Source organism: Populus trichocarpa, chromosome 14, assembly GCF_000002775.5.
Source record: "Populus trichocarpa isolate Nisqually-1 chromosome 14, P.trichocarpa_v4.1, whole genome shotgun sequence".
Lineage (NCBI taxonomy): Eukaryota > Viridiplantae > Streptophyta > Magnoliopsida > Malpighiales > Salicaceae > Populus > Populus trichocarpa.
The window spans coordinates 924,742-944,569 of NC_037298.2; the positions used below are offsets into that span (position 1 = coordinate 924,742).

At 31.5% G+C, this 19,828-nt stretch overlaps 3 protein-coding genes and 1 non-coding gene across 8 annotated transcripts; all 4 read left to right on the forward strand.

Annotated features, from left to right (window-relative positions):
• Positions 1-747: 747 nt before the first annotated feature.
• Positions 748-819, forward strand: TRNAP-UGG (transfer RNA proline (anticodon UGG)). The gene has a single exon. It is a non-coding gene; the product is annotated as a tRNA-Pro (tRNA).
• Positions 820-859: 40 nt separating this feature from the next.
• On the forward strand, positions 860-3,897 carry LOC7497326 (GPN-loop GTPase QQT1). Of its 2 annotated transcripts, none has more exons than XM_024584597.2 (11): positions 860-1,167; positions 1,256-1,300; positions 1,384-1,463; positions 1,551-1,625; positions 1,784-1,887; positions 1,982-2,138; positions 2,232-2,319; positions 2,753-2,825; positions 2,904-3,034; positions 3,378-3,450; positions 3,594-3,897. In XM_024584597.2, exons 1-10 carry the CDS (start codon positions 1,076-1,078, stop codon positions 3,436-3,438), a joined length of 906 nt encoding a protein of 301 aa, XP_024440365.1. In that variant the 5' UTR covers positions 860-1,075; the 3' UTR covers positions 3,439-3,450; positions 3,594-3,897. The 2 variants fall into 2 exon arrangements, with proteins under 2 accessions (XP_024440365.1, XP_002320027.1); XM_002319991.4 differs by having other exon boundaries at positions 861-1,167; positions 3,543-3,897.
• Positions 3,898-10,429: 6,532 nt separating this feature from the next.
• LOC7488865 (uncharacterized) lies at positions 10,430-11,853 on the forward strand. The gene has a single exon (XM_002319992.4). It carries the CDS (start codon positions 10,726-10,728, stop codon positions 11,545-11,547), a length of 822 nt encoding a protein of 273 aa, XP_002320028.4. The 5' UTR covers positions 10,430-10,725; the 3' UTR covers positions 11,548-11,853.
• Positions 11,854-17,454: 5,601 nt separating this feature from the next.
• Positions 17,455-19,750, forward strand: LOC127904289 (uncharacterized). 4 transcript variants are annotated; one of them, XR_008057299.1, is made up of 4 exons: positions 17,603-17,646; positions 18,324-18,429; positions 18,710-18,767; positions 19,430-19,750. XR_008057299.1 is itself a non-coding variant. In XM_052447049.1 (3 exons), the coding sequence occupies exons 1-3, from the start codon at positions 17,531-17,533 to the stop codon at positions 18,610-18,612; spliced, it is 258 nt and encodes an 85-aa protein (XP_052303009.1). In that variant the 5' UTR covers positions 17,456-17,530; the 3' UTR covers positions 18,613-18,708. The 4 variants fall into 4 exon arrangements, 2 of the variants coding, with proteins under 2 accessions (XP_052303008.1, XP_052303009.1); XR_008057300.1 differs by having other exon boundaries at positions 18,710-18,763; XM_052447049.1 differs by lacking the exons at positions 18,710-18,767; positions 19,430-19,750 and adding an exon at positions 18,577-18,708 and having other exon boundaries at positions 17,456-17,646.
• The last annotated feature ends 78 nt before the right edge of the window (positions 19,751-19,828 follow it).

A 19,828-nucleotide genomic window follows, 5' to 3' on the forward strand; every position in this document is an offset into this window, starting at 1 on the left:
AAACCTAGTTGGGTATTGGAGTTTTATCTGAACTTAGATTTCAGTTTATTTTTTTTTTTCAAAAACATTTCGAAATTTATTGGACTGAATTTATAACTATGATCTAGATTTAAATTTATGGGTGTCGAGTCATAAAAGGGACTTCCCATGCCACGCAATCCCAAAATGCATGGATGCCCCCGCAGTCTTCTTCCCCAAGCTCTGCTTCAACTCCTCGTCCCACCAAGCCGAAATGATAGAAGCCCGCCTTCACACTGTGCTGCCAACGGGTAAAAAGTGGGCTAAAGATTTTAACTTGGTCCCAACTATCTATTTAGAAAAGAGTCGTTGAGTGCACTCACATGCACTCACGATTCACGAATCATATGACATCCAGTTAAGCTTGGTCCTCACAGAATAATTCCCATGTGAATACTTATCGAATAATTCTCATGTCTAATCACCGTGTGCCCTAAATAATCAGGTGGACCACTTTGATCTAAAGCTTAAACCAAGGTCCAGGTTGGTTCGGGGACCCATGCAGCCTTGGTTAAAAATCCTCATTACCTGTATTTGTAATTTGCAAACAAGTTGCACTAGTTTATTTTAGATTTGTATTTTCAGGATTATCAACTAACTTTGTAATTATTATTAGGGAAAATTTCTCTTATAATTTGATTCTTCTTTCGTCCTTGTTGTTACCGAAAATCTCAATTGAACTGTAGGTTCCAAATATCTAATATTAAGTCTTTGAGATGCTTCACAAATGGGCATTTGGTCTAGTGGTATGATTCTCGCTTTGGGTGCGAGAGGTCCCGAGTTCGATTCTCGGAATGCCCCGTTCTTTTGATTATTTATACATATTGCCCATATTTTATTTTATTTTTGAAAAAGACCTTTCTTTGGTAATTTTCAAGATAAAACCCTAACCCCCCAGAAGGAACGAAATCCTTCCTCTCTAATCCCATCTTCCTGTCCCCCGAGTAAGGTAATTTTCAAGCTAAAACCCTAACCCCAGAGGAGCAACGAAATCCTTATACTCCTTAACCCCATCTTCCTGTCCTCCGAGTAAATAAGCACAAAATAAATAAAAAGAATGGCGTTTGGGCAAGTGGTGATTGGTCCACCGGGATCAGGCAAAACCACCTACTGCAATGGCATGTCTCAATTCTTAAGCCTCATCGGAAGGTAGTTTTTGCGTTCAATTTTCCAATCGCTAGAAAAGAAACGGTGATGTTAATAATAGTGTTTTCTTCATGTTAATAACTTTATGCAGGAAGGTTGCTGTTATCAATTTGGATCCAGCAAACGATGCATTGCCGTAATCTTTCTTTCTTTGAAAACCCATTTACAATATTTCTTTCTGTTTTAGAAATACTTGGTCATTGCTATTTTCCTTTACAGGTATGATTGTGCTGTTAACATTGAAGATCTTATCAAACTAAGTGATGTAATGAACGAGCATTCCCTTGGTCCCAATGGAGGTCAGCCTGCTTATTTATTTCACACCCTTTGTCATTAATTTCTGCTAGTAATTGCTTAATGCTGATATCATTTGCTTTTTTTACCAGGTCTTGTTTATTGCATGGATTATTTGGAGAAGAATATTGACTGGTTGCAATCCAAATTGGAACCTCTGTTGAAAGGTTAATGCAGTACATTATAGGCGTCAGCCGTTCTGTTTTTTATGCTTTGCTTTGTTTAGGACATGTTTTAACTTTGAGGTTTTAAAACCCACTAGTTGAACCTTGTTTAGGACATGTTTGGTCTAGTTACAGTGTTGAAAATGTTGACTCTGTTGCAGATCACTACCTTCTTTTTGATTTTCCGGGCCAGGTGGAATTATTTTTTCTCCATTCGAATGCCAAGAATGTTATCATGAAACTCATTAAGAAGTTGAGCCTTAGGGTATGCTTTAATTTACAAGGCTTTCATATTATTTTAATTTGTTAACCGCTCCATGTGATCTTGATACTATAATTGAATTTCTCATCTTATGTAGTTGACTGCCGTGCATTTAGTTGATGCCCATCTTTGCAGTGATCCTGGAAAATATGTCAGCGCATTGCTTTTGTCACTATCAACAATGCTTCATCTGGAACTCCCACATATCAATGTCTTGTCTAAGATTGATCTAATTGAGAGCTATGGCAAGCTAGGTGTGGCTCTTTTCTTTCTTTCCTGTTTTTTGAATTATGTTATTTTAACAAAAAGTTGTAAGCATTGATTGTATGTCTTTTAATGTGCTGCAGCGTTTAACCTCGATTTCTATACAGACGTGCAAGACTTATCATATTTGCAGGACCAACTTGATCAGGATCCTCGTGCTGCTAAGTACAGGTCTATATTTCTAGAATCCATTTCCTGAATTATTCAAACCACTTATGCTTGGTGCATTGAATGTGTGAGTTTTACCTTGCCAGCAATCCTACCCTTTTGCTTTTTTGTCTACTTAGATTTTCATAATCTTCGACATTGTGGAAAATAGTGTGTGATTCTGTTGGTGGTATTTATTTTAAACATAAGATAATACCCATCAAAGAGTTTGATTCGACATATGGCCATGTGTTAAAATACATAAAATGGTGCTTTGTTGGAATAATTGTTCCTAATCTCAGACCCTAGTCTGTGAGATCATCAATCTATGTTAGGCTATTTGAAGGTCTATAAACTACCGCACCATTGACAGGAGAATACTGTCACTTCTGATAATCATATTGGTGTAAATACCTGTTTAGTTGTTAATGCAAGCTGTTAAAACTTCTTGTTGCAGGAAGCTTACAAAGGAGTTGTGTGATGTAGTACAAGACTTCAGTCTTGTCGATTTTACAACTTTAGACATTCAGGCATGGCAATTTCTCTCCACTACTTGAAGTCCGTATGAAATGCTCATAGCGTGTTCTTATTTGGACACTTCTTTTCAGGACAAAGAGAGTGTAGGGAATCTTGTGAAGTTGATAGACAGGACCAATGGGTACATCTTTGCTGGCGTGGAATCCAGTGCAGTTGAATTCAGCAAGATTGCAGTTCGCCCTGTTGATTGGGATTACTACAGATATCCTTATTGTTGTTAATGTTTATTGTATTAGATGCAGTTTTGTGACATGGGTATTGTTATTCTTGTTTAATTGTGCTTTCTATTAAGTGTTAGTGACCTGCCTTGTTTATATCATTAATTTTTACTGAAGCGTATCAACTTGTAGGCTCAAGTAAATTCCATGCATATTCATTATGTATATAATTGTGCTTCTCTATTTTAATAGTTCTTAGGAAATTTTCATATTTTATCGTTAACTATGATCTGGTCGCATCAATAATTCATAAGTTTTTGTTATGGCCTCAGTAATCAGTAAATTATTGACATAGAATGAGCATTTTTCCTTGACCAAGCAATCCACAGTTGCAGCAGTGCAAGAGAAGTACATGAAGGATGATGAAAATTTTGGCAATGACATCTGAAAACCTAGTTTGGTGAGATAATTATCTGCATATTGAATTTATCAGTCCCAATTTTATCTCGCTTGTGACTGTTTCTTATAGAAAGTTTTTGGCTGCTGTCACAGGTGCTTCAGGTTTATCAGTGGCTAAGCTACAATTCTTTTGTTTACTGACAGGAGATACATAAAACACAGGTCCAGGACGTTCACTTCCTCCTCCCTCCACTATCATCCATGCATGGTGTACATAATGAAAACTGGGAACTGACCTTTTGGTGGAATGTGCAATTTAATCCTCTGTTACATGCAGCAGCAGAACTCTGGCTTGGGAGTGTAAAAGGAACAATCTATGACGGTTGTCTTCACTATAAATATGTTCTTAGTCATTGAGATTGTAATGCTTTTGTTTTTGCTAGCAATTAGCAAGTAGTTCAACGTATTAAGAGTTAATTTAGCATGATTTTTGAATTATGATTTTTAACTTTTAAGTTGTAATTTAAAAATTGTTTTTCATAAATAATTTATGATAAAAATGAATTAAAATGTTAAAAACATGATTGATAAAAATGACTCGGAATGTAGTATAAGTTATAATTCATAAGTTAAAAGTTCAAAATTCTGAACTTTCATTAAATCAAAATTTTGCTTTAGTTCTGTAACAAATTTCTTAATCAAGTTAGAGTTATTTCTTGACAATTATACTTATAAATCTTTAATTTTTTAAGTTGAAATTAAAAAAAAAAGAAGCAATCTTAAAATGATTTATAAAAATCATATGAAACATAATCCAATTTAGAGTGAAGTATTATTTGTATGATTGACTTAATTCGTTTTCTTTAACCTATCACGAGGAACTGAACCCACAGCCTCCCTTTTCTAGACTAGTTTATTATTTACACTCTATACTAAAGTCATAAGCTTTTCACTGCTGATTTTCTCTCTTGATGGGCAAAATAGCATGCATTGGATTTAGAGGTATAATGTTATTTTTTATGGGTTACATTGCTTGTTATTTGAAAGGAAGAGGCTAGATGATATTTTGCATCTTCTTTGCACAGTGTGATTATTTAATGATGAAGGGATTTTTTAGTCTTTGATTTAATTTTTAAACAAGCTAAGTAATTTTATTACCCTTAAAACAATTGTCTTGATTTAGGAGCTTTTTGTCATTTACATATGGTCATTTGGTAGTTATTGAGTGTTCTTGAAAATGATAGGGTAATTTGATAAATAAATAAATTAAAAAACAAATTGAGTGAATAGTGTCAGCCATCTTTGGGCGGCATGTGTTGCGTCGTCCGGTGACCAAAACCATGATTCCAAGGCGACTTGCAAAGCATCTTGGCATCACTTTCACATATCAGCGATGCGTGTAGCACTATGATGATCAGTGCGGCGGATGTGCCTTTTTATTTTTTTTCCTCTCTTTTCTACTTGATTTTCGTGTTGGAATTAAAAAAAAAAAATTAGCCCCTAAAGTTTTTTATGGTTAAGATTTCATCCCCATTCTTTTTATTATAGTTTTTAAAATTTAGAATATTTTATGAAATAAAAGATTTTTTTCAATTTCATCATTTTCTTTGTTGCAATTTTATTATTTAGAATAGTTATTAAATTAAGAATTGTTTTCAATTTTGCTTCTTTAAAAGAAAATTTATTTTTTAATTAAATTAAATTTATTAATTTTATCATTTTGCATTTAATTTGAAGCAATATCTGAAAAAATTGTTTTTTTAATAAGTTTTTTAGAAATTGATATTTTTTGTTTTTTTATTTTTTTTATAAAATTATTTTGATATCATGTTTGGGGTGATGAATTCAATAGATTTCCAAGTTTGACTCTAACTCTCTTTTACTTTTTTTTTTTATTTTTTTTTTTCTGATTTTGAGTCAATAATCAGAACTTGATATTTTTTCTACAATAAAAAAATAATAAACCTGCGTCACAGTACGGAATATCTATGCAGTGATACTGCTATGAGCCCTAGGATGGCATAAACTATGATTGGTCTCCGGAAAAGCATACGCCATTTGCTAGAAGCTACTGTGAGATTCAAACCGTAGAGATGCGGTGCCAAAATGGCTTCCTCGTAAACTATTTTTTCTCTTTCGTTTAAGAATTTTCGTTTTCTAATTTATTTTTAATTTATATCCTCGTCGGTCAGCTTTTCGCAATAGACATCACATGTAAAACTGGACTTGCGATGATGATACAACGGCACTTTTTTATTTTTTATTTTTTATTTAAAAGTGTGATAATGATTGTTTTTTATATTTTTATTTAAAAATATATTAAAATAATAATTTTTTTATTTTTAAAAAATTATTTTTAAAATTAACACATCAAAATGATCTAAAAATATCAAAAAATATTAATTTAAAGTAAATAAAAAAATTTCAAATTTTTTCAAAACTATTTTTGAAATGCAAAAACAAACATACCTTAAGACTGTGTACGTTGCAGCTATTATACATAACAAAAATAATTCTATAATAATGTTAGGTTATTTTCTTGTGATAGAACTAAAAGATATAATTAAAAATAGAAAAAGATATACTAAGATATATTAATGGCTGGGATAAGAGATGCAGTTGAAGTAGATAATGATATATTAATTATTAATGACTGGGATAGAAAATACATGTCCATATATATATATATATATATATATATATATATATATATATATAATTCCAAAAAGAATAAATTTATTTTGATATATCTTTTCTATTCTAAAATAAATATGTTTATTTTTATATTTTTAATTTCATTCCTTAGTCAAACATGTTCCTGTTTTTATGTTTATCCATTCTTTATGAGTGTTTGGGAGCATTTTTATTGTTGTTTTATTTGTTTTTTAAAAGTGTTTTTGGTTTGAAAATAAAATAAAATTGATATTTTTTAAATTTTTTTTATGGTTTTGATATTGTGTTGATGTAAAAAATTAAAAAAATATTTTAAAATAAAAAAATATTATACATGACGAATCACAAATCTATCCTCATACTAACTAAACACAATTTATGTGTATCTTTCCAGGAGATAATACATCGTATCTGTAAGAAGTTTCTGCCTCGTCGTTCAAGTTATCTAAAGCGCGTGGATTTAACGTTATTTGTGGTCCCTAAAGCGCGTGGATTTGTTTTCTTCGAAATTTGATACACGGGTTCCTTCTAGAGAGAGCGCGTGGATTTGTTTTCTTTGAAATTTGATACACGGGCTCCTTCTAGAGAGAGTACAAAAAATGACGAAGCAAAAAATTTCCAATGGCAAGCTAGCCTTGACATTTTGAACGTACTAGGACACAGCTTACAAACCGTCATGTAGACCTTTTTTTTACAATTTTTTTTTTTTAATATTTTCAGATCAATATTTTTTTTGTAGGATTATCTTTTTTTTTTACAAGTCACTTGTATAATTGAAATGGAAATCCATATAATCTCATATGATTATATTTTTTTTCAAAAATAATATTTGTTTATTTTGAATAATCAAAACAATACTATTTACTAAATAAACAGGTCCATTTGTGAGTTGATTTAGCTGACTCGTGACTCCAACTTCGAACCGGATTAGACCCGAAGACAAGTGAGGTACCAAAACAGGTCAGAAAATCAATTTTGGGTTGAAAATGATGTTGGAGCTAACTATATGTTTCCTGTCATTATTTGGCAATTAATTAGTGGGCCAAAGTAGGCAGCACAGGCTGCTAGCAAACAAAGCGTCGTTGTTCTTGTTTATATCTCTCAAAACGTTTTTCTCCGTTGTCGTATTGTCTTGACGATAACGTGAAAGTCATTTCCGTCCCGTGACCGGCCTTTCAAGTCTATCTTAACTTTTCACCCTTTTTTCTTTCTTTCTTTTTTTCTTTTTAATGCTGTCTAATATATACCTTAATATATGCTTAATAGATTTTTTATGGCCAGTTATTGATAAGAAAACGAGAGGATAAAATAAGCAATTAGAGAGTCTAGAGGGGCTTGAACCCTCACAATTCATAAAGTCAACAATTTTTCCATACTTGAACCCTAAAACTTTATTTAGCAAGTACTTTTCAAGAGAGGGAAGGGAATGAGAGGGTTTGCGGGGGGATTTGGGAACATAAAAATTTATTTATTAATTAAATATTATTTAGTTGGATCGAACAAAAATATTATTTAATTGAGACTATTAATTTATTAAGGTATATTATAGCTCATATTTTAGTAATCACAAAATTAAACCTTACATTTCTTTCTCTGGCCAAACAAATACGGGGTTTATAATTTTCATTTTCTTTCATTTATATTCAGATAAAAAATATGGTTAATATCCCACCTTTACTTCCCCTTCCGTACCTTACCTTTACTTACCCTCTCCTATCCTTTTCTCACCAAACCAAACAGTATTAGGGCAGCGATGGTTACCTCCTAAGAACTATTGTAAAGCCTGGACCAATTTGGTAGGTTCAATAAAAAATATGAGTTGATTCAATAAAATTTAATTAATAAACATTTTGATTTTTTTAAAAAATATTATAAAATAATATTACTTTCATCTGCTTGTTACAAAATAAAAAATGTTTTTTTATTTGAGCCTACCTTTGTTTCAAATTAATAATTTGTTTGTAAGTGTGGTTGCTGTTGTTTTTTAAAGTGTTTTTTATTTAGAAATATATTAAAATAATATTTTTTTTAAAAAAAATTATTTTTAAAATCAATGCATTAAAATGATCTAAAAACACCAAAAAATATTAATTTGAAGCAAAAAAAATAAAATAAATAAATTTTTTTCAAAAACACTTTTAAAACGTAAAAACAAACAGGGCCCTAGAATAAATTCAATCTTCAAACCATGATCTTTTCTCTCGATAAATTAATTACAATTTCTTTGGAATACAATCTAAATTGATTCTTAATAATAATCCGGTTATATATCAAAGGGGAATCATGTAGATGGTTCACTAATTATAATTATCCATCCATCCAGTAGTATTATACTATTATAGCCCTACTTAGCTTCATATTGATCACGAGGATCATGTATTTATGATATTTTCTACTCCCACAGCAATTTGATGCAACTGATTACGCCAACGCAGCAAGGATCTTATGAAAGTGATTGAACCTTTTTTTTTTTTTTTTTTTATTAAACACATATAAAGAGTTTCACGGCTTTCTAACAAAGTTGTTAGCCGGGCATATAAAACTCGGGATTCAGTTGAAAAATTTAGTCTAGGTTAGCTGGGTTAACTATAATCAATTCAAAATAACATTGTTTTAATATATTTTTTTAAAAACTAAAATTTTATTTTTTTATTTTTTTTAAATAAAATAATAATCAAATTTAATTTTGACTGATCACTCATGTTTGATAAAGTTAACTCCCATCTTTTTTTTTAACTTGGCACAAACTATATCCCGAGTTAATTTACTAAATCACATCGAGTTAGTTTAATAACCCTTTAAAAACCAAGATGTCTTAATTTTCTATCACAATAAATAAAATTCTTTTTATACATGTCTAGGTTACCAAAAAATTATACCAAATGAGATTCCAAGCATATTACAAGAATTAATCCATTTAAAACAAGCATCACTTCTCTGACCATTCGCTTCTAATTGCTTTTATTTATAAAGGGTTTCTTGCATTCCCATATATTTTTCACCAGCAAGAACATAGAAGTTTGCAAATGTCAGACTATATATTTATACACCAGTACTACACACATGTGAAGAAGCTAAGTCCAGCTTGATGGATATTACAAATATTTACATATACAATTAGAGAAGTTCGATGAGTTTTATTTGACATGTTGACTAAACCGTATGCTTCTTTCTCAAGTAATCCATCTTAATTTCTTATTAATTCTCATATCATGAGATTAGTGGGGATTTAACCTTGAGACTCCCATGCTTACCAAAGATATCACGTCATGTGGGCCAATGTATATATTAATTAGCAGCTATATATTGATTGATTAATTAATAAACCTGAAAAATCAGGCAGCTAGCTCGCATTAGGAATCAGGATGGTTTAAACTACGAAAGCGTTGATTGAAACTTCTGTGGCGCATATTGATCTTGAATTGTGGAGAAAGAAACTCTTGATAATTGAGGTGATGATGCTAGCAACGTTGACTATAATTAACAAGGCCGGGTGAGGAGATATTTTGAAGGTGTATAACGCGCGTGTAGTAGTTGAAATGAGATAAGCAATTAACATGAGAGAACAAGTAAAAAAATAAAAAATAAAAATCAATGTTACAATAATGATAAATAAAAGCATAATCCAATTCCACACTAAGTTCAATGTTTTTCGTTGTTAATAATTTCATTACTCTAATATTTTATATTTTCTCCTTGTCAATTCATAGTTGTTGTTCGACTAACAATGCTGTAGCATTCCATGGAGAAGATAATATATATTTTTAGTTAGGTAATGTTTTGGGAATGTTGTTGAATTTATATTTTTAAAAAATTTATATTTTTTTATTAAAATTAATGTGAAAATTAAAATTTTAAAAATAATAAAAATTATTTTAATGCATTTTAAAAAAATTAAACCATAATCACCTTCACACAGCCAGATATATATATATATATATATATATATATATATATATATATATATCACATTCTGTCATGTTTCTAATAATGTACCTAGAATTCAATCTCCCTTTCCCCCAAGCAATGTTTTAACCATTCATATTATATTTTTCAAACCCTACCCAGAAAGGGTTCATCTTATTGGATTGTATAGATTATTAAGTTAATTTACAGATCATGGAATTAATTTAAATCTATTATTTTTATTTAAAATAATATTTTTTAAAATTGATTTTAATCTAATTGGATTTCTTAGTGTTAACTTCCATCATATTATTTAGTCTAGTCATGTCAATATTAAAATCAATTGATCAAATATATAAAACAAGGTATTAGTTAAACTCGAATTCATTGGATTAACCCACCGGAATCATCAAGGTAGAATTCAATATATATATACCTCTCTTTCAGACGACATTTTCTCCATCCTGCTTTGGAAGGAATAAATTATAACTCATGCGTTACCCCCTCTCCACGAAGTCAAACGACACGAAATTAAACGATCAAGGAAGCTTCTGTGGGGCTTTGTTTTGTTCAAACCTTTTAATTGACTAATGGCATGGCTAGCAGCTTGGATCTGGTCCTCTTTAACATCCCTTTAACTATATACGACACCTTCTTTCTCCACTACAATCCACATAAAATATAGCCAATCCAAAGCTTACCTCTCAATCTAAAACACACCTTGTATACCAAAACAGGATTCAGAATTTATGATCAGATGTTGAGCTCATTCATCTGTGGCAGTTTTAAGAATCAATTGGAGGTAGAAGAGGAATCATGGAACAGCCCTTCTTCAACACCAGAAAGATCAAGCCCTTCTGCAACACCAGAAAGATCAAGCCCTTCTGCAACACCAAGAAAATCAAGAAAGAGTTCCAAGACTAGCAAGAATAGCAAGAACCCATATTCGTCCCGTGGCCTTGACAAGTTCTCTGCACTTCTAGCGGAACTTGAAGAGAAAAAGCAGAAGATATATTCACAGATGGGGCCTGAAGATGTACCCATGGTTCGTTTCGTCTACTCAAGTTCAAATGATTGTATTCCTCTTATAATCAAGGTTAAAGATCAAAAGCAAGACAAACCCAGGATCGGTAGCGCTAATGATATCAAAGAAAACCCCAACACTCGCAACAATGAAGGCTTGGATAAGTTGCCAATAGAGGCACCAGTTGAAGAGAAACAAGTCGAGCAACCAAGATTGGAAACTGCTAAAAAGACTGAGAATAAATCTTTTACATGGAACATGAAGTTGCACCGATGGCGAAGACCTTATTATTATATGCCAGTTGCTCTCATCTTGATTTTGTTATTGGTGGTTCTGTTTGGGCGATCAGTTGCTATATTATTGACCTCTCTTGCCTGGTATATAGTCCCTGCATTGAGTACAAAAAAGCCATCACAGAAGAAAGATTATGTCAGAAGATTAAGTGAGCCGGCCAAGATGATGATTAATCATGGGGTATCTTCTCCAGCGAGAAAGAGTACTGGCTCTACGGCCGATAAATGGCCTCGACGACATGGGCAGCGAAAAAGCTTCTGAAGATGGTTCGGTTCGATCGATCAACCTCATCTCTCCATTTTTTCTTTTATTTGCCTTTTGGGTTTAGATTTTGCTTCTTTTGTTAATAGATGCACAGAATTTTTGGTTCCAATGTTAGATGTGTTTGGAAGTTAATTTCAAACCCTCCTTGGAATTTTCCATAATTGTAAATTAATTACACTAGTATTATATAAGGGTTAGGTTGATGAAAATGTAGAGCTCCCATACCGCATGTTTCTTTGTATTTGGATTGCATGGTGTTGTACGTACTTCTATACACATGGGCATCTCCACTTTTAACTTAAACCATAGGTTTGATTTTCATTCAAGCAAAAATCACTGCTTTGTAGAGACATTGATCATCAATACTGCAACATTGACACTCACTCAAAGGACCAGAGACTTGAGGGCTGATCTTGTTAGCAAACGGGTCTGCAATCTGTTCTGTTAATTTCAATTTCTAGCTAAATCAGGCCATGAAAATGCCTTTTTTTTTTCTGAATTCTTGAATCTCGAAGTCGGTTGTTTAATATTTTTTATTAGATTGAAGATGTAAGTTTAATCAAAGTATGAGCAAACTAGCTACAGTACTATAACACCTAACTATTAAATTAGAGAAAAAAATTAAAAGTTGTTTAGAAATAGAATATATAATACTTTAATTGAAACTTCATATTCAAATATAATATTTTAATTCATTCATAACACTGAAAAACTAGTTTTTCAAATTCATACTAAATTTAGAAATTATATTTTTAGATTTTCTCCACAGTTTTTCTTTAAAGATTTTTCACTGTTTTTTAATTGAAGAAAATACATATACAAGCAATTTTTAGCTAGCAATATGAAAAATCAATATTATTTTTTTAAAATTTTCATGTTTAGTTAGTGTCATAGATTTATTTATTTTTTTATAAATCTAATATAATGATTTCTTAGTTAAACACGTTTCTCATTTTTTCTCAATAATAAATAAACATATTTCTCTTTTTTTTTATTGCGAAAGAAAAACCAGAAAAGAAATGAAAGAAAACTAGAAATGAAAACAGACCCAGAGGACCATGATAAGAGATCCCGAAGATGGCATGAGGCTGTTTATCACTTCTAGAAATAAATGATCAGCTGGCTATTGGATCAAGTCACTGCGTACAGCCATCAATTACATTTATGAAACCAGTTAGCTAGCTAGGCCAAACTAACTCTGTGTTGCCTCGTCAAAGAATCCCCCGCGCGCAGAAGAGTTCAAACTTCTTGTTCTCTCTCGATCAGTTGAAGTTAAACATGGGACCTCCATTGACGATCTCTCAAAAGCACAATACCTGATTTTGAGCCGTTTTCTGCGTATTTTCTTCGGAGAAATAACGGTCTTCCAATTTTGTGAGGTGCAGACACGGTTCCTTGTAGCCAAAGCTTTCCCTGGTCTGGAAGGATTGATTTAGCCTAGGTGACAAGTCATTGCAAAACACTTGACCCGAACGATCGAGTATTTAAATGAAACTAATCAAATTATTAATTCCAATCTTCTTCGTATACTAGTGGTCGTGGCTAAGGTCAAAAGGACTAAGTCATTCTAAAAATAAAATAAAAAAGTCAAGCGGCTGTTCTTTAGGTTATTCTTCTTTCAGCTTTTTACCCAGCGGGTTGCGAATCAATTCCCCTTTCATCCTTGTCATAAGCTGAATTTGATCGGGTTTTGATTAAATGAATTAGATCGTAGATTGGTTGATGAGTTGATCTCAGTTATACCTAACCAATTTTTATTTGGCTTAAGTTGAAACTTGATCGGGATTGCTATATTTATTTCTATAAAATTATTAAATTTATTGTCATTCAATTTTAAATAATCACAGCGTTTACTTTTTAAAATAATTTTTTATTTAGAAATATATTAAAATAATATTATTTTTATTTTTTAAAATTTATTTATTTTATTAACCCAACAAAACAATTTAAAAACACTAAAAATATAAATTTAAAATAAAAAATATTTTTAAAACACTAACAAAATCTGGCTTAGCGTCACATATATGCTCAAAAACAATTATTTCTCTTCCTTGTATAATAATTCGGATCTATCGCTACGTATCCTAAAAGATTAGACTGTTAGGCCAGGCATCAGACGTGATAAAGGGCTTGGCTTGCTAGCCAATGCACGTGGGCCCATAGCGGAGTAGCCTAGGTGCTCTTTTCTTTTTAATATTTTATTTTATTTTAAATTCTCCTCGTAAAATCGTATACAATACATATTTTTGGCCACTTGAGGCATTATGTTGGAGAATTTTAAAAATAATATTGAAATCAAAAGATTGGGATTTAGCATGCAAATTAAACTTAATATTTTTGGGTTGGATTTGGATTAAATAAAACATAATGTTTAAATGAATGAAAATGGTTGAGTCACACGAGGCTTGAAGCTGCCAAATTAAGTAATCTTATTTTATTTTTATAAATTACACATGATAATCATAAAAGATCTTAATTTAAAAAAAAAAATTATAATTTTTTAATTTAAAGAACTTCCATGCTTTTAAAATATTGACAACAAAAAGTTTCATGTTCATATTCTGCTACCAGTCTATCCTATGAATTAAATGAATGTTACTAAAAAAAACTATTAATCTCTTTTAAAAACTCGAAAATTAATAATTTATTTATTACTAATTTAATGTCAAATTCATTAACTTTTTTTTTTCATAATAAAAAAATTTATCAAGTTTTATTTCAATTCATTGGAACTTTAATTTGAGTGAATTAAAAAAATTAAAATAAATTTAGTAAGTAAAATCATAGTAACATGATAGCTCACTTAATAGTGTATGTGAACTCTAGTTATAAAATTCAGATCATCCCTTGACCTTCAACTTGAATCTTGGGTTAATTGATTTTCAGTACAAATCTGATCTTATAACCATGGTACAAATCTGATCTTATAACCATGGTGTTAACTGTGCGTAAAGCAAATTGGGTTTATGTTTTATTTTTAGTTGTTATTTAAAAATATTTTTGGCTTGAAAAAATATAATGTAAAAGAAATATATATATATATATATAAATAAAAAATTATTTTTAAAAAATAATGCAATTCCAAATAACAATTACATGGTACAAATATATTGGAGAAGGGAACAAAAACTTATAAATTCTTGATATGACGATGCTAGTTCTCTACCCGATATGTAGATATTTTTCAACGTTAGGCGTCCCCATTACTCCTGCACTGACTTTGATTGCAGCTACAGTTAAGGGACTTAAAGTTTTATGAAAGGAAGTCAACGTTATTATATTAGCCAGTGGAGCAAAATATTCCGATATTAATTATTAGCGTAAGTCACTCTAGAGAACCATTAATTCATACAGCCAATAACAGAGTTGTTGTTCTCTGACCTTGAACCTCTTCCGGCGTGTATCATCATCAGCTCTGAATTGAGACATGTGAAGTTCATGCCTGGGAGCTCCATTTCTGTAGTGTCCCCTTGCTGCCGCCGCCGCCCCCTTAATTTCTACTTTCTTGTACTTGACTTCTTGAATTCCGGAAGAAGCCATCCTTGCCCAGGTGATCTCATAATCGACCCTCGATCGAGATCCCTGCTGAACAAAAAGTGTGGCATGTTACAGAAAAGGTGACGACATTCCATCAGGAGTGCTTTTTGAGAACCAAAAGAAGCAATAATTCAACTCAAACTGATAATTTAACTTGAAAAACAGTTCCACCTCCATTATCATGTTCTAGAAGATGAACAAATAAAAGTTCTGTGCGCAGAACAAAAAAAAAAGAGAGGATGCATGTGGGAAACGTATATGAGTGAAATACGATCTCAAATTATCTCATTGATGTTTTTTCACTTTGCCCAAATTTGTCAAATGCAGTTCCAACCATTGCAATATGTACGCCACAAGTCCAACCATTAAATTTAATAATTTTTTTTATTATATGATAAAAATATGTGGTCACAAAATTGAACACTAACCTAAAAATAAAAATTTACTTGAGAAAATAATAACTCTAAAGAAAGCAAAAACAAAAAAATTATGTATTTTATTTCTTAACCAATTCAATATTAAAAAATAAAATCAATTAAAAACAATTAACCGATCAAAAACCAAAAAACCATATCCTGCCAGTAGGTGAACTCATTAAACTTATGAATTGGGTAATACAAGCTAGCACATCAAACCTATAAACCGACTTATGGACTCTAGTGGGATTAAATAATTTTTTTCAAAACTATTTTTTATTTAACTACAATAATAATAAAAAATATACAATCACAAAACAAAATACAAACCTCTAATACTAAGATGCTGTAAAAAATTAAGCAACAAATAAAGATCAAAATATTTAACATCACTACTTAGGTAATTTATCTTATTATGTTTAATGAATTTCTCTATCAAAATAATTTATAATAGAAAAACACATAAAAATCTAATAGAAACAGAAAAACACATAAAATTTATTGAATAAAAAACAAAAAAAATGCAAGGATGTCTATATAAAAAATCTTATAAAAAAATCAATATAAAAAAACATAAATTTAATTTATATAAAATTTAAAAAAATCACAAACGGATCATTCCTACCTCTTTAAAACTAAACACAATTAATATCATTAAAAAAATATCACAAAATAATTAAAATATAAACTCAAAATTTATTTGAAAAAATATCAACTAATGCATTATTTTTTTTAAAATAAATAAAAGGAATCAAGTCAAGCTTAGCGCCCGACCCAATCAAGCAACGGCCCGCGTGGAAGCTTATATTTTTTTAAGTTTAATGGGGAGGACGACACGGCATCCTCCCCATGCATCAGAAAAATAAATTGAGGCATCGTTTATTTATCCCCTGAATCCGAGCAATGTGGTGGCTGGAAAAACAAGATCCTTTGTTTTTTTTTATCTAAAAACTCATTTTCAGCATTTTGTTTTCTAAAACACTTAGGAAGTACCCTAGAGACCTTGTTAAACCAATTTATGGCCACAAAAAACATTAAAAAATTACCCTAAAACCTGAAATCCACCCAAAATAAAAAAAATATTTTCCGAGCTCAGATCTGATTTGTTAGGTGTTTTCAAGGTAAAAAAAACACATAATCTTAACTTCCCTCATCATATAGAACCATTTGACACGAAAAAAAAACAATTGTTTTGGTGGCTAAATTCCTTACCATAAACATTTTTTCTCTCTAAACCGGAATCCGATGACCTCTTCTCTCTCGTCCAACCATAAAAAGATTGAAAAATGAGTAAAATGAAGCTCGATACTAAAATTGAATTTTTTAAATATCCAAGGACCAGTAACCCAATAGATAAAAAATATAGAGGACTCAAATGAATTTTTAACAAAAATTCTCAATGTGTCATCTACGTTTCCTGTTTTTTTCACTTCAGTCCCTTTTCTTTCAACTCAACTCTCCCTTATGAAAAAAATACATGCAATCGGGTTCTAGTTTGGTTTCAAAATAATTTAATTATGCAAAAGAAAAGATTCGAAGATCAAATTGAGAATTTTTAAAAATTCACTATAGTAATTCACAGTAAAATATGAAAGGGTGAATAGTGTTTTTGACAATAAAAATGATATATATATAAAACTACGATACTAAACCCAACCATAAAACACCATTTCAGGTTGGTTGGGTTTAGTATCCGTAGTTAAATTTGTCATCCCTCTTTCTCATACGTGATTTTGCCTCTCTTGTTTTTTATAGTGCTTTTTTATTGCCTAAAAAATGCACCGTTTCGGTACTCTATAAATGGGCTAACGCCGGGCTTAATCAGCCCAATTAAGGTGACGACAAGTAAACGTGTGAGTGAACCTGGTAACTATATGAAAAGACAAGGAGGTCCCTTGTTAAAAACGCGGCACGCGGTGATTGCCTGTAAAAGCCTGAATAAAAATAGTCTTATCCGCAATCTACAAAGAAGGGCGAAAACTGTAAAAACACAGTGACATTGGGTTCGGCAGAGAGGGAGGGGAGAGATGGGGCTATCGTGCTTCGCCTGCTTCGACGGAGGAAACAAGAAACAGAGACGAGAAGAAGAGAGATTGGCCTCTGAAGAAGCTCGTGCTAAAGCAGCCGAAGCTGCCCAGAAACGGTAATCTCAACTGATCCTATTGGATACATACTGTTTGGTAATCGTTGGATCCTCGACTCCATTTTTTAATCTTCTTTTTTATCTCGTTTCAATGAACAACTTGCATAAAATTTGGCTGGTTTTGGTGGATTTTATATGTAATTTAGATGCTTTAATTAATTTTTCAATTGCAAGTAGTGGGCTATTAATGCCAATTCAAAATTTTTCCTATGAATTTATGCTTAAAGCTCAGAAATTTGTACTAGTTCCTGTATTCAGATTCTGAGTTGGACTCTAAATCAGGTGGTATAAAACAATGGGGGGTTGTATTTTAGGATTTGAAGCCGGAGTTTTGTTTTAAATAATAATAAAAAAAGTGTTGTTGGCCAAAAATATGGATTGCTTTGGGCTATTTCTGATCTATGCAATGCTTCAATTGAGTGTGTTGCTTTGTGACAATAGTAAAGACTTAATCTTGTTTGATTTAGCGCTTCCAATCATTGGTAACTAGTTGGCACATGAGGGTAGGATTTTCTCTAGGATGTTGTGATTATCCATACTATTGGAAGGCAAGTTTTTTGCTGCTTGGAAAACAATGGTGATAATCTCACTAAGAAATGAACTTGAAGCAATTCAAATGATCTTAGAAGGGTATTTTTCCTTCGTTTATAACATTTAGATTATTACCTTGTTAGCAGGCAAGAGCAATTTGAAAAATCTGCAGCAGGAAGAGCTGCACGGGCGCAGCTACAGGGGATGGCAAAGCAATCTGCAAATTCTAACAAAGGCGAACCGGTTCTAAAGGTTTTATGTTTGAAATGTTTTTCATTTTCTTGGTTGGTTGTAATAAATGGCAGTAATGCTATAGCAGTTAAATTTCAAAAACCCCTAACAGAGACATTGAGGAATTTGATGCTTCCCCTTTTAATGCCATTGTTTCTTAATCTGTAGCCAAGATGCACTTGCTCTTTGATATGGAATCTTTAAATGGGTTCTTAACCCAGTTGATATAATTCTATTTTGTCAAGGGAACTAACACAACATGAAAGTTTGACCATCTCATTGGTTGGTGATAATGATGCAGTGGCAGATGAGTTGAAGCTAGAATCTGTCCTTGGTACAGCTGCGGTTTTTTTCCGTAAGTAAGTCAATTCTAACTTTGAAGGTTTTAAGGGACATTTTTATGAATATAAACATTTTATGTTTGATCTTTCCTCATATAGATGAATTTTTGTTTCCTTGGCATGCATCATTCATTAATACAAGTCTAAGTCACGGGCAATCTATGAAGACAAGTCTCAGAATTGGGGAGTTAAATGGTGATAATATGGACCTGAGCAAGGCCTGTTTAGAATTTCTGATTTTGATGTTTACCTGTGACTAGCATGTTATCCTCCATCCCTAAGAAATTCTTAGTCCATGAGAGCATACTGGCTGCAGTTTTATAAAATCTTCTCTAGAGCATATCACCTCAATTATTTCTATTAGATAGCATTTAGTTATTGTCAAAAGATGGAGATAGAGGAGACAGAGAGGACATGTCTCTTGTACTTTCTTTTGAAAGTAGAAATTTACTTCAAAATTATCTTGAAATTCACTTCAAAACTATTTCAGGGACATGTTTATTTATGTTTTTTTGTCTCTTCAACCACACGTTTCTGTCTCTTTTGTATCTACTCATGTCTTGGAACATTAACCAAGCACAATCTTAGTTACTCCTTTGTTTTTTTACAAAACGAGGAGTTTCTCTTTATAGTTCTGGAAATTGATTCCTAGTTTCTCATCAGTGTTTTCAACCGTGCAGTTCATTTGATAGAATTCAACCACATTCTCTGCCTTCCCAGTTTCTCACCTTCTGAAGGCGCTTTGTCAATAACTTTGCAACAGATGCTGCATCCCAAATGTCAATATTTATCGCCAGTTTTTTTTTTTTTTTTACTGTTCTGATGATGACATATGTTGTACAGAAGTAATGTGGAATGGTCCGATTATACCATGATAGTAGATCATCCGTGATGTTTATGTTGTTATATCGGATAACAAAAAAATTTTTTCCCCTTTTCTGAAGAACATAACAGTTAGTTGAGCTCTTATTGGAGTATAATGGGTTTGTTTTTGCTTGAAATCTTGAGTATAATGTCTTCATGCCATTGAATATTTTAGTTTCCTCATTGAGATTTTTGCTTTTCAATTTTTGTCATTA